The sequence below is a fragment of the Nansenia antarctica genome, assembly GCF_963989245.1.
Source record: "Nansenia antarctica genome assembly, chromosome: 1".
Classification (NCBI taxonomy): Eukaryota; Metazoa; Chordata; class Actinopteri; order Argentiniformes; family Microstomatidae; genus Nansenia; species Nansenia antarctica.
The window spans coordinates 29,544,882-29,559,881 of NC_137674.1; the positions used below are offsets into that span (position 1 = coordinate 29,544,882).

Here is a 15,000-nt window from a genome sequence, read left to right on the forward strand (position 1 = left end):
ACTATTTGCCGTCCCCGACGAGTAATCCATCACAACAGTCGACCGACGACGACCACGGCGACTCCCCTCACGAAAACATTCGGAAAGTATCGTAAATCGTACTTTCATTCCGCGTATCGCGTATCGCACGGTTATCACGCCGCGGCGCCGCCACGTAAAAATTCAGTCCCGAACGACTCGTCGCTAAAAGGAAAAACAACACCAAGGGACTTCACGTTTCTTTTCTCTGAAGCTTTCAAACGTTCAGACGTTTGTTTTACAGCTTCATTATCGCACATCCCTGACCCAGGGAATATGGTTGGGAATTCTATTAGAAAAAGAAAAAAAAAGACTTTGTTGCACAATCAAAATAATGAGCTATTTAAAGTGATAGCCTACAACATCCTCTACCATGGTTGAAATTGAGGACAGTATTAACAGCAGTCAAGAGAGCAGTGATGAAGATGATTAAGCTTGTAGCATAAATAAATGCTTAGGCTGTAACTTTTTGTTGAAAAGTTGATTTCAGTGTTTACAGAACAGAGCAGTGCTTAAAGAGATGTCAGTTGATTTCATTGTGTTTAAAGGAGTCTGACAGACTTTCATGCTTAAAGAGCAGTCATTTGATTTTGCATTTGTTTATTTTGTTTTGCACACAATCATTTGTTCGTTCATCTTTATTTATGAATAAATGTCGTTTTGCTACTATAAGTTATCCATGTATCCCTTTTTTATCCATCCTGTGGGACGGGTCGTGACTCGCGAGCTCGGGGAGCACCAAGCAGCATCCCTAGGTGCTCCTCTGAGCACTGGCCCCAAAAAGTTATGTGCACCCCTGATTATAACCCTTTAGTACAGTCTGATATTACACCAGTAAACGTGTTATAACATGATAATTACATATTTTCACACTTTCTGTGTTTCCTTTTTCGATTCTCTGACTGAAGCGCCTGCGAAACGCCATTTCGTACCAGTTAACTGTCGCCAGCTGTGCTGCCTTCCCGACCAGAAAGCACCAACATTGTTACCGACAAGTGACCGACCAGACGGTCTCTTATAAAACACCTGGTTATACTTGGTAATACCTGCTGGAACAGAACCTAGAAAATAGAAGGGTTACCCAATTATTGAGTGTGCTTCATTTCCATACTGTTTGGGATGGCGGGATGTGGTTCTGGTTCCTACTGTCGGGGATTAAGTGTTCCTGCTGGCAGGGGCGTGCGGGCCCACTAATCCCCCCCGGGCCGTCGGGGAGATGGTGGGGCGATGGTGGGGAGCGCCCCTGGGTCGTGTTTCCCTCCAGATATCCTGGCTCTAATCCTACCTTTGCCATCGTAACACATGAGTGGAGACACACACATACATACACACACACGCAAGCAAACACATACACACACATACACACGCACACACACAAAAACATGCACACACACACACACACATACGCACGCAAACACACCCGCCCCCCCACCGCCTCCTTCCCCTCGGTGGTTGCACTCTGGTCTCAGTCAGACGTCAGGTGGGGGAATCCCACTGTGATCTTGGTTGGTAGAGGCTGGTAGAGGCTGGGTAGAGGCTGGTAGAGGCTGGTAGAGGCTGGTAGAGGCTGGGGGGAGGATGGTAGAGGCTGGTAGAGGCTGGGTGGAGGCTGGTAGAGGCTGGGAGAGGCTGGTAGAGGCTGGGGGGAGGCTGGTAGAGGCTGGTAGAGGCTGGTAGAGGCTGGATGGAGTCTGGTAGAGGCTGGTAGAGGCTTGGTGGAGGCTGGTAGAGGCAGGGGGAGGATGGTAGAGGCTGGGGGGAGGATGGTAGAGGCTGGGGGCAGGATGGTAGAGGCTGGTAGAGGCTGGTAGAGGCTTGTAGAGGGTGGGTGGAGGCTGGGTGGAGGCTAGTAGAGGCTGCTAAAGGCTGGTAGAGGCTGGGGGGAGGCTGGTAGAGGCTGGTAAAGGATGGGTGGAGGCTGGTAGAGGCTGGTAGAAGCAGGGGGGAGGATGGTAGAGGCTGGGGGGAGGATGGTAGAGGCTGGTAGAGGCTGGGGGGAGGATGGTAGAGGCTGGTAGAGGCTAGATAGAGGCTGGTAGAGGCTGGTAGAGGCTGGGGGAGGCTGGTAGAGACTGGTAGAGGCTGGTAGAGGCTGGGGGGAGGCTGGTAAAGGCTGGGTGGAGGCTGAGTAGAGGCTGGTAGAGGATGGTAGAGGGTGGCTGGAGGGTAGTAGAGGCTGGGTGGAGGCTAGTAGAGGCTGGTAGAGGCTGGGTGGAGGCTGGTAGAGGCTGGTAGAGGCTGGTAGAGACTGGTTAGAGGCTGGTAGAGGCTGGTAGAGGCTGGTAGAGGCTGGGGGGAGGCTGGTAGAGGCTGGGTGGAGGCTGAGTAGAGGCTGGTAGAGGATGGTAGAGGCTAGTAGAGGATGGCTGGAGGGTAGTAGAGGCTGGGTGGAGGCTAGTAGAGGCTGGTAGAGGATGGTAGAGGCTGGGGGGAGGCTGGTAGAGGCTGGTAGAGGCTGGTAGAGGCTAGCTGGAGGGTAGTAGAGGCTGGGTGGAGGCTAGTAGAGACTGGTAGAGGCTGGGTGGTGGCTGGTAGAGGCTGGTAGAGGCTGGTAGAGACTGGGTGGAGGCTGGTAGAGGCTTGTAGAGGCTGGTAGAGGCTGTTGGAGGCTGGTAGAGGATGGTAGAGGCTGGTAGAGGCTGGTGGAGCCTGGTAGAGGCTGGTGGAGCCTGGTAGATGCTGGTAGAGGTTGGTAGAGGCTGGGTGGAGGCTGGGTGGAGGCTGGGTGGAGGCTGGGTGGAGGCTAGTAGAGGCTGGGTGGAGGCTGAGTGGAGGCTAGTAGAGGCTGGTAGAGGCTGAGTAGAGGCTGGTAGAGGCTGCGAGGCGTTCCCGTGTCTGCTCTCTGGGACAACAACCGGAGGATCAGCTGTTGTTGAGTGTGTGAGTGGTCCTCTCCTTCGCTCCTCCTCTCCTCTCCCCCTCTCCCCCTCTCCGTCTCTCCTCTCCCCCTCTCCTCCTCTCCCCCTCTCCCTCTCTCCCCCTCACCCCCTCTCCTCCCCTCCGCTCCCCAAGCCCCTGAGGAAGCTGGTTAGCTGCAGGTGAAGCTGATTAGTTCTCTGTGGAAGAGGAGGGTCAAGGAAGGGCAGATCGAGTTACCTTGCAGAAGCGGAGGAGGAGGAGGAAGAGGAGGAGAAAAGATGAAAGGGGAAGTGAGCGAAAATGAGACGATAGCAAGAGGCTGATGAACGGCTCCTGGTTGATGAGGTGTCAGAGGGACATTAGACAGGTGTCAGAGAGACATTAGACAGGTGTCAGAGAGACATTAGACAGGTGTCAGAGAGACATTAGACAGGTGTCAGAGAGACATTAGACAGGTGTCAGAGAGACATTAGACAGGTGTCAGAGAGACATTAGACAGGTGTCAGAGAGACATTAGACAGGTGTCAGAGAGACATTAGACAGGTGTCAGAGAGACATTAGACAGGTGTCAGAGAGACATTAGACAGGTGTCAGAGAGACATTAGACAGGTGTCAGGGGGAGGGGACATTAGACAGGTGTCAGAGAGACATTAAACAGGTGTCAGGGGGACATTAGACAGGTGTCAGGGGGAGGCGTTCAAAACCCTGAGTGGAGTTTCACATTTCTCTCTCCTCTCTGTCCCTCTCTCTCTCTCTCTCTCTCTCTCTCTCTCTCTCTCTCTCTCTCTCTCTCTCTCTCTCTCTCTCTCTCTCTCTCTCTCTTTGATCTTCATCGGATCTTCATCTGGCCAGAGGAGGTGTGTGAAATAGAAATCATCATCCTACATCAAAGTTGTAATAAAAATAAAAGCAAGACAGTACATTTAAAATGATTGCCCACTGTTACCAACATACCATCACAAAATACTACTATGTTAATAAAATAGAATTGCTAATACAATGACAATGATCATTACCTGAAGTGCTGGTTACTCTTAATATGTGGGAACTTTTGGAAGCAGCTATCCAGATGCTTTTACCAGTCGTAGCTTTCAACCAGCACTGTGCCATCCTCCAGTCCAACTAGCTGGGGGATGTTTACTTGCTGTTCCTGCTTTTCAGCTTAGCTGATTTCACCTCATCCGGCAGATTGGCAGGAACACACTGGTTTCTAACAAAGGCAATATCTACCTTACTCACAAAATGCCTGTTTGGCTAGCAGCACCTGTTTGGTTAGTAAACAACTCATGTAACTCACTAAACTTACTAAACTTTGAACTTAAGTTCAAAGCAGAAGGTGAGTCGGCAGACGACAGTGTTGTGAATCATGTATGTTGATCAATGAAACCTTCGTTTCGTAGACACTTTTCTTTTCACAGACATGTGGCCATGTTCATAGGGGTTGTTGCAGGCGCAACAGCCAATAAAACAAAGGGAATACGCCCCCCCACACCACTGGAATACGCCCCCAAACCCACTCATAAACAAGCCAAGCTAACAAATTATAAGTATTTAGTATTTATAAACTGTTGTTTGTTATATTGAATGGGCTCTTCACTCACTCTCACTCAACACTTTCGTAATAAGCAAAAAAACTGAAAACTAATTTTAAAAATAAAGCTTTTTAGTCACTTGCGCGACTTGAGCATTGCCGACATGCGGACCTTTTCACCAGACCACATCTGTGTCACATCTGGCCAGAGGAGGTATGTGAAAAAGCAGGTGTGTGTATTTTTAACTGTACAATATTTTTACCGGAAAAATCAGTAAGTCGCTGTAGTATATCATCTATCTAACAGTCTGTCTCTCTCCTGACGCCTATGTAAAGGCACTCTGTTTGTTTACGCTTAAGAGTAATTAACTCGGTTTAATACTCTTATGTAAACAACACAAGAAAACAGAGCCACATTGGTGAAAAAAAAAAGATAAAAACTATCTTAGCGCACCTCAGGGAGTCATCTGATTTATGCACATATTTCTTTCTAAACAGGCTCACGGTTGCCTTAGGTGATAACATTGCAAATCAAAACATGAATATGTATTATGACTTTTTTTAAGACATCCTACAGAACGATACCGTCATCCCTCACTACTCTCTCCCCCCCCTGATCATACTCAAACCCATCAGCATCAAACACCTCCTGGAAAGTGACCCTTTTCTACCTTCAAGTGACAGCACAATAGTTCTGTAGTTCTTTAGTCCAGTGGTCCAGCACCGTGGCCTACAGTGCACACATATTATGCCCATGTCTGCATGGGTTCGAATCTCTGGCCCATGCCCTGCTGACATACCCTCTCCTCCTTACTTTCCTGTGTTTCTTCACTCTCTATTTCTATCGCCCCGCACTCAAAAAAACCCAGATAATAGTTCTCTTTAAACTTCTTCTAAACGTGTTGAGATATCCGGTTGGGTCAGGGCGCCCAGGAGAGAACCCCTAACTGTTTGCCACAGCGGAGGTCTAGTAGTACCTCGGCACAGTGATCAAACAATGAAATGTAATCAGTGCCCTCCAGTCTGCTTCGCATAAAAAAAGACGTGTTCCCTAATATAAAGTTCATTTCTATGAATATTAAAGCGGCATATCATCTTATGAATATTTGATTTCTTCTCCCACCTTAATAATGCAAACTGAGGGATAGGGCAATTTTTACTCCTATAGATCCGATCACATGATGTTCTCTGCTATAGTAGTGTACTTGTGCGTCACACACAAGCCAGCAGAGTGTGTGAGCTACTAGGGGGGGTGGTTAACACACACAAACACACACCGCCTGTGATGGTTGAGGTGTGGTTCTGGGCTTCATCTGAGCCCTGTGTGTGGATTTAAATGTACCTGACCATAAACACTTTGTGTGTGTGTGTGTGTGTGTGTGCCTGCATGTGTGTGTGTGTGTGTGTGTGTGTGTGTGTGCATGCAAGAGAGAGCCAGAGTCTAGTCATACGTGAGCCTAATGTGTATGCAGGTCAGGGGAGGTTTCTACCTCCGCCAGCCTCCCTTGGAGCTCAGTACAGAGGCCTTCATGCTGTTGTGACTGTAGTGAACATTTACATCTTAACCATTTAGCAGACGCTTTTATCCAAAGCGACTTACAATTAGAGAGGGAAGATATTCTCCCTGGAGTAACTGCGGGCTACGTGCCTCACTCAAGGGCACACTAGTGGTGGTGTTTCCAGGTGGGATTTGAACTCATGACTTTCTGATCACCAGTCTAACTCACTATCCCTAAGCCACCACTACCACTACAGCAGAACAGACAGCAGAGAGAAGCACCAAGAATAAGAGGCCGATATGAATTAAAACCAGTGTGTGTGACTCAACCAATCAAACTTGATTTATAAATGAATGCAATTGCAATGCGCTATACACAAGGATAATAATAATAATAATAATAATAATAATAATAATAATAAAATAACATAAAAAGTTCAAATAAGGCACTTACAATATGGACAAATTTACAAAAGCCTTCAAACAAAAATATAACATAAACATTTAAAAATATATATATAAACACCATGCCAAGAGTAAGAAAGAAGACCCGTACTATCAGAGACATAAACGCTTATACCCACAAATAATTAACTAAAATAATAAGCATGCAAATTGATTTCGTAGACATGGCAACCCTCTTGGCAACAGCCTTGCTGCAGCCTTCCCTGTGTTGTGTCCCCCCTCTCAGCCCAGTTATAATTGTATTGTCTCCATCGTCCTCATAATTAGCCACATTATCCTTCTCCCCTATTCAACGGCTCTGCGTGGCACTCTGATGAAGCTGATAATTGCTCGCCGGTTCTCTATAAAAGACACCCTTAATTATTCCAACACTATACAGTAGTTGTGCAGGCAATTAACGCTTGACTTGGCAATTATAGTCTTTATTTGATTGCTTTTAACGGCTGGATACAATGGGCTTGTTTGCTGTTGACGTCAAGTACACTTCAGGCCTCAGTGATGCATCAGAGAGAGGAAAGAACATTTGAAAAACGCAGAAATTCAAGATTCAACTGCTTATGAATTCATTCATCCTCCCAGCAACACAACTCATACCAACAAACAGCACACATGGTAATAGTTTTCATACATGTGCAAACTGGTTTCACACACGTGTGTTTGGTACTGTACTATTCCATATTCTGTTCCATTCATTACAACAAGCCCCTTCTCTAGGTTCTCCTTTTTTTGAGTTGCACTGATGAGGTCAGTCCCGAGTTTCTGAAGACTTGATCCCTGCGTTGGCAGCCACCCCGCCCCCCACACACACACACACACTTTCTTGTCCTTGTACAGTTGGGATTGGTCAGAATGGTTGTCACCTTCAAACATGTGTCTCTTATTCTCATGGATACCTCTCGTGTTTACTTAAAAGTGTGCTCCGAAAGTACTCCGAAAGCCTTTGATGTGGGGGTAGAATCATTTAAAAATCTGGATTTAAATGTACACCTGACCATAAACACTTTGCGTGTGTGTGTGTGTATGTGTATGTGTGTATGTGTGTATGTGTGTGCGTGTGTGTGTGTGTGTGTGTGTGTGCCTGCGTGCGTGTGTGTGTGTGTGTGTGCCTGCCTGCGTGCGTGTGTATATGTGTGTGTGTGTGTGTGTGCCTGCGTGCGTGTGTGTATATGTGTATGTGTGTGTGTGTGCGCAAGAGACACAGTATCGGCCAGTAACACAACCAGGGTTGTGGGCTCACTGAAGCCGACTGAACATCTAAACCCAATAAGTGACACTGTATTTTAATAAGCCGCTTTAATTCGCATCAGGCCTAATTACAGTACACACCTGGCATCCGCCTCCACCACCACATTCCTGTGTTTTAATGCCCTGGCTCGACGTTCAAAGGCTGCTCCTGATGCTATTTGGCACTGGGATATCTTGGCTACAGCTTAAATGAGATTAGAGTGGTAACACATTAAAACGTACCGCGCTTGAACTCGATAACAGGGTATATAGGATGTACGTGTTTTCTTTTTCTTTTATTTTTTTTATGTCAAACTTACACTGTCCAAAATGATGATTAAATCAACCCAAAGTTTACAGGTATTATACACAGAATGCAGCCGTAGACAGAGGGAGGAAACGCTTCGGTCAAGCTTGCTCAATGATCTGCCACCTCATCTTTTCTTCTGCTGTTTTTAAAGAGGCGTCAGACTTCCCTAAGATGCTCCAGAGTTCCTGTATGAGTTTAGTTTCAATATGAATATTGTTGTTCCTGTAAGTCTTGGGTTGGGCCTAATGTGTATGCAGGTCAGGGGAGGTTTCTACCTCCGCCAGCCTCCCTTGGTGCACAGTACAAGGGCCTTCATGCTGTTGTGACTGTAGTGAACATTTACATCTTAACCATTTAGCAGACGCTTTTATCCAAAGCGACTTACAATTAGAGAGGGACGATATTCTCCCTGGAGTAACTGCGGGCTACGTGCCTCACTCAAGGGCACATTAGTGGTGGTCTTTCCAGGTGGGATTTGAACTCGTGACTTTCTGATCACCAGTCTAACTCACTATCCCTAAGCCACCACTACCACTACAGCAGAACAGACAGCAGAGAAAAGCACCAAGAATAAGAGGCCGATATGAATTAAAACCAGTAGATTGGTGACTCAACCAATCAAACTTCCCTAAGATGCTCCAGAGTTTCTGTATGAGTTTAGTTTCAATATGAATATTGTTGTTCCTGTAAGTCTTGGCTTGGGTCTACAAGACACTATTTAAAGCAGACAGAAACCACACAGTCTTCACTTGACACTTGACACTGTTCTCATACAGTATACAGTGATCAATGATGAGGGTCCTTAGGGGTCTCCCTCTTCTCCTGCTCTCTCTCCTCCCTCTCCTCCGCCCTGCGCTCTCTGAGGTGGTAACCAGTTTCAACCAATGTCTGGAGTTTTTCCTTAATGGCGTAACTCCAGGCCTCCCTGGTGTTTTGTTGGGAGGTATTGTCCACGGTGATCAGAATCGTTACAAACTGATTTGCCAGAGGTACAACCAACGGTACAGGTTTGCGACGCTCTATGACACTGACAAGAGGATCCCTGTGTTTTCAGCCTACACGTTCCATGGTACTGGACCACCATTTAACAGGAAAAAGGCCTTATGGATGTTTGAGCCCGAGGTAAGTTTGATTTCTTTTCCTTCAGAAAAAGTTATTATTACATGTGATCCTCTGTTATACCGGTGAGGGTGTTCTGATTGGTTACAATACCTCTTATTTAATAATAAAACTAGCAACTTTACAGCACTAGTAAAAGTACTACCAAATGTCACAAGAGTGGTACGTACCACCACTGGTTCCTTTTTCAAATGATTGCAAAGTCGCAGCATTTTCCATGCAAGGTGTGTTTATTTGGCCCGTGCAGACAAAGACAGCGAATACATACACCACAGCATCCTGGCTCTCCCAAACTCCGACTCCCAAGGGTTTACTCTGGGGCCCCTCTTAAACTCTAAGCCCCGCCCCCTTGGAACATACCAAGTTCACATACAATAATTAGTTAATGCCAAACTAACTTCACTTGTCTGTAAATACGATATTCTACTATATTAACAACACAAAGTATTTTACAGTACAGTACACTCATCCACATACATGTCAAAACACATTAACCACAACAATACCCACAAACCGTCAATTAACACTTGGTCTATCCTGGTTTTTGAACACACCCATCCCAGCCCCATGCGCACGCATTATATGGTGTCAGAAGTGGGATGTAAATAATGTCATATTGTTGGATCATTGTGTGTTTACGCCATTGTTGCTATATTTTTCCTTCAGCTCGGCGTCACAGACAATACAGCCGATGAGACGGAAATGAGGATTAAACACCAACACTCTGACAAGTGTACACACCAGGCTGTCAACTGGGACTATATAGGTGGCCCCAAGACAAGCCACCAAGTGGACAGGGGTCACATGTTTCCATGTTCTTATGGGTCTGACCGCGATACTAAGATGTCCACCTTCACTCTAACTAACATCGTGCCACAGATAAAAAAATCGAACAGCGGAAGCTGGAAAAGGATGGAGGAGAAGGTTTTAGACTATCTGAACAACAACTGCATTGATAACAACAACAAGGTAAAGGCCTATGTGGTGACAGGTGCGGTGCCTGGTAATATATATCTGAACAATAGAGTGAACATCCCACATTTCCTGTGGTCTGCCTTCTGCTGTTTCAGCAAGAAGCTGAACATGTGGAAGTCAGGAGCACACTGGAGTCTGAACAAAGATGAAGAACCTAACACAAACCTAGAGGGGAAGACTTTGACAGAGCTGGATCAAGAACTGAATCGATACTACCCCGGCAACGGTGTCCAAGTGTTTCCCATGGAATGTTATTTTACCACTACCACCACCTCCCTCCCTTCTACCACCACCTCCCTCCCTTCTACCACCCCCTCCCTCCCTTCTACCACCACCACCCCCTCCTCTACTACCACCACCACCTCCCGCACTCGTACCAAGGGGGATAGTGGTGGTGGTACAGGGGCAGTTTCTGGTGGTATAGGGGCAGTTATTAGTGGTATATGGGCAGTTCTTCTTGGTGGTACAGGGGCAGTTGTTGGTGGTACAGGGCCGGGTGCCCCTACCACCGCTCCCACTTCCTCCCCCTCTCCTCCTCCGCCCACCTCCCCGTCTCCTCCTCCCGCATCCTCCCCCTCTCCTCCTCCCCCCACCTCCCCTTCTCCCACCACCGCCCCGTCTCCTCCTCCCACATCCTCCCCCTCTCCTCCTCCCCCCACCTCCCCTTCTCCTCCTCCCGCATCCTCCCCCTCTCCTCCTCCCACCACCTCCCCGTCTCCTCCTCCCACATCCTCCCCCTCTCCTCCTCCACCCACCTCCCCTTCTCCTCCTCCCTTCTCCTCCCCCTGTCTTCCTCCCACTACCTCCCCTTCTCCTCCTCCCACATCCTCCCCCTCTCCTCCTCCCACCACCTCCCCTTCTGCCCCTACCACCACATCCTCCACCTCTCTAGGATCTGGCGATGGATCTGGTGAAGGGTCAGGTGAAGGGTCAGGTGAAGGGTCAAGTGAAGGGTCTGGTGAAGGTCTGATGATATTCTTTTAATTTTATTTTAGGTAGTGGCACTTTCCATTTGGCACATAATTTGTTGAGAAATGTATGTAACGCAAACTGCATTCTTGTTAGTTCATCCAATGACGTGTGGTGGTAGTGTTGACTATAGTTTCTTACAGTTAGTTATAACCATTATAGTGAATCTCTACTCTATACATCTCTCATGACAGTTCAACTTACAATCAGTCTGTAATCACTATTGAAATAAGTTATCAGTAACATAACGTGTGGCCTGTCAGACAGGAGAGAATAGATTTCTGTCAATGATTTTGTTGCCACTTTTTGGGTTCTACAAAAAAACAGTGACGGATTTAACTTTTCATTAGGGTCAGGGTTCTGAACAAATTATACACAACAACTAAGTAGGGTTGATTGCTTATTTAGCATAAAAGTACATATAGAGCTCCGGTAGTTGACGTCACGCAACCCGGAAATCCGAGTAATGTTCCTTAACGCCACCATTTTGGCAGAGTAGCGCCAGAAAGCGGAAGAGCGTCCAGTCTTCCATTTTTTCACAGATTTCATTGCATAGTGGACATATTCTCTTGCCGGAGGATCTCTTGCAGTTGAGTAGCCCGGTTTGGTCTCAGATACGTTTGCAGAAGGCCGGCAAATAGCGTTAGCATTAGCTAACGTCAGTCTGAGAAGCTAATGTTATCCAGTCTGTAGACAGTATGCTGTGCTCTTACAAATGCCTGTGAGTCTGTTGTACCCAGCTGATAGTGAAGGTCAACAGTGGTGCTACTGCCGTGAGCCAGAAGTAGGGAACATGTTGGTGGTCTGTATGTCCGATTTTTGTTCAGTAAAAAAGTTTCAACAAACTTGCCTTCAGATTAAAAGAAAAAGTGGATAGAAAAAAGATCCATAAAAAGTGGATATGTCCTAGCTGCAGAAAAGATAGCCTTCTGTCTGCTCCCCCAGTCCTCTCACAGGTATCAGTTCACCCATCAATCCCCATTGTCTGACAAAAGTTAAATAAAGCTGATGCTTGTGACATAATTCCATGTTATTTTCTGTCCCTTGATTCCATGTTTTTTGCTGTCCCTGATTATATCAAGTACAGTGTGATGAATATATTTTCCCAGCCAGCAAGATGGTACTCGGAGTCAAACCCAGGGCAAGGACACAAGTATGCCATGCTCTGAATGCAGACAGCCTAATACTGTGTGGGGTGACAACTGTTAAAGCAATGTTAATGTAAGACAAACTAGAAAGACAACATGTTATGAATTGCACAATGTTGATTTATTCAACAACAGACAATGGGGATTGATGGGTGAACTGATACCTGTGAGAGGACTGGGGGAGCAGACAGAAGGCTATCTTTTCTGCAGCTAGGACATATCCACTTTTTATGGATCTTTTTTCTATCCACTTTTTCTTTTAATCTGAAGGCAGGTTTGTTGAAACCTTCACTATCAGCTGCTGGTGGTGTTGGAGCAGAGTACGACTTAGCTATCAGCTCTGGCAATATACATTTCTTAAAGAACACTCTAGCCCAAGCCAATTCTTTTTCAAGAAAAGAAAACAAGTCTAACACGTTCAAAAATGACAGTTCTTTAAAGTAAAAACAATGAAATCACAGAAAGGTTTGCCTGTGACAAACATTTGCATTTGGACTTGGTAATAATATTATTATGTGTGGTCCCGCTTCAGACTAATGTTTCCATTCTCATCTTTTTCAAGACAAAAATCTGGCATGGCATCTACTGCTTCTTCAATTAAAAGTTATTTGCAGAAAAAGGGCATTTTATTTCAATCTCCCCAGAACCACAGCAGCTGCAGGAAACATAGCCATCGGGTGAGGCTCCGATATACGGGTGTTTTCTGCTCTGCCAATACGGCGCCGTAAACAAAGTTACGTGACGCGGGTCACATGACGTCCGGAGCTCTATATGAATAATAATCACACAATAGTCATATTTTTATGGATAGTAATTTATTAATACATCAAAAGAATACAATATACAATTGTATTTACAAAACAGAATTTCGTTTTAGATCCAGTGTTCAGCCATGTTCATTGGATGCTAATTGTGCCTGAAACTGCCTCCTGTTCAGTATCTCTTTCCTAGAAATGTTTAGTACTTTGCAGTCCCGCTTGTAGACAGATAACAGAGATTGGAATCTGTTGCATCACATCAGAAACAGGGGTGTACCGTGTGTCTGCACGCACGCACGCACGCACGTGCACACGCACGCACGTGCACACACACACACACACACACACACACACACACACACACACACACACACCAGTCACGGCCCATCCAGCAGGATATACATCAGAGCACAGTGTGGTCATCAAAGATCAAATTACACCGCCTGGTATGAGACACATTGATAACCCCCATGTCAGTCAGAATCCAATCAGAATCTAAATTGTGCCCCACTAAAACGGCCCTTTTGATTAGTTCTCCAATAAAATCCATTTCCTGCCCCTGCGCCTATTTTAGCCTGTTTATTTCCCCTGTGGTATTGGTCAACAGACCCTCTTGCTGGGGCTGGACGCCCTATCCCACGGCCCCTGAGCTCTGTGTATCTGTCTGCAACGTTTTAGGGAAGTCTGACACCTCTGCACCTCTGACACCTCTGCAAACCCCCCCCCAACACACACACACACCCCACCAAGCCCTGTGATTACACCGCCCCCCCGTACACAAGCTTTTCCAATACTCACCTCAGCTCAGAGCTCAGACCTTTGTGTTCACCTCCGCTCAGACCTTTGTGTCCAGGCCAGAACCCCATGGGGCTAGAGGTCGGTGCCGGCCAGAGTGTTGGTAAACATGCAGTCCAGTTTCACTCACAGTTCACAGAGGAATCATGGCCTGTAACCCCCCCCTCCCTCCCCCCCGTGGCTAACTTTGATCTGACAACATGGACAATACTTGGAGCAACTGTATACTCATGGTCTTTTATCTCTCTCTCTCTCTCTCTCTCTCTCTCTCTCTGTCTCTTTCTCTCTCATTCTATTCCAGAGAGAAAGAAAGAGAGAGAGAGAAAGAGAGAGAGAGAGAGAGAGAGAGAGAGAGAGAGAGAGAATAAAGGGTTAAATACCACTAATCATCTTGTCTCCATCCGGCAGGTGATTCATCATCCCCCCTGATAACAGGTAGCTTGTTTGTCTCCAACTCCGCCCCCCATTCAGACACACATCCAATCGCCTGGTCCGAGCGCAATCTCTTTACTTCCTGGGGAAGTTTGACAGCTTGACACGTTGACGCACGGCCCGTAATTGTCTATCGCGCATAACACAATTCAGTCAGATTGAAATAGACCGTCGCGTGGGATGTTTTCCGGGCAAAATTACCTAGTTTAGTGTATTGACACGATTGACCTTTCTGGTCGGAGAACGGGGATGCCGGTGACCCCCAGCAGTAAACATGTGAGAGGATCAATACCACAAAGTCAGAGTTCACTCCGCTCTCCGCCGCGAGGTTGATTGCAGAACGAACTCCATTAAAAGTTTCCAAAGCCTAAAAGTCAAACATTATTTGCTTCCGGATGTCTGAGAGAGGAGAGCCAGCCAGAAAACCCAAAGGCCCGTTGATGGTAATGGAGTTTGTCTGTGTCACTTTAATTGAAGGTGCAATCCGATCACTCAGAGAGGTCTATGTGGCTCGAATTTGGTGGGCGGAAGGGGGGGGGGGGGAGAGAGAGAGAGAGGTGGGGGGACGGAGAGAGAAAGAGAGAGAGAGAGAGGTAGAGAGAGAGGGGGGGAGAAAGAGAGATAGAGAGAGAGAGCGAGAGAGGTGGGGGGACGGAGAGAGAGAGAGAGAGAGAGGGAGAGAGGGAGGGGGGGAGAAAGAGAGAGGTGGGGGGACGGAGAGAGAAAGAGAGAGAGAGAGGGGGGGAGAAAGAGAGATAGAGAGAGAGAGAGAGCGAGAGAGGTGGGGGGACGGAGAGAGAAAGAGAGAGGGAGAGAGGGAGGGGGGGAGAAAGAGAGAGAGAGTGCGAGAGAGGTGGGGGGACGGAGAGAGAAAGAGAGAGAGAGAGGGAGAAAGAGAG

General features: G+C 47.0%; 1 protein-coding gene across 1 annotated transcript in view; it reads left to right on the top strand.

The window, feature by feature from the left end:
- dcdc2c (doublecortin domain containing 2C) overlaps nucleotides 1-11,756 on the top strand; it is a gene marked incomplete at both ends in the record, with an annotated part of 85,332 nt that extends 73,576 nt beyond the window's left edge. Inside the window, 2 exons of the mRNA XM_080548986.1 lie at nucleotides 10,892-10,963; nucleotides 11,709-11,756. Of these exons, the coding sequence (XP_080405112.1) occupies nucleotides 10,892-10,963; nucleotides 11,709-11,756 (120 nt within the window). The remainder of the gene's footprint in view (nucleotides 1-10,891; nucleotides 10,964-11,708) is intronic.
- Between the last annotated feature and the right edge of the window lie 3,244 nt (nucleotides 11,757-15,000).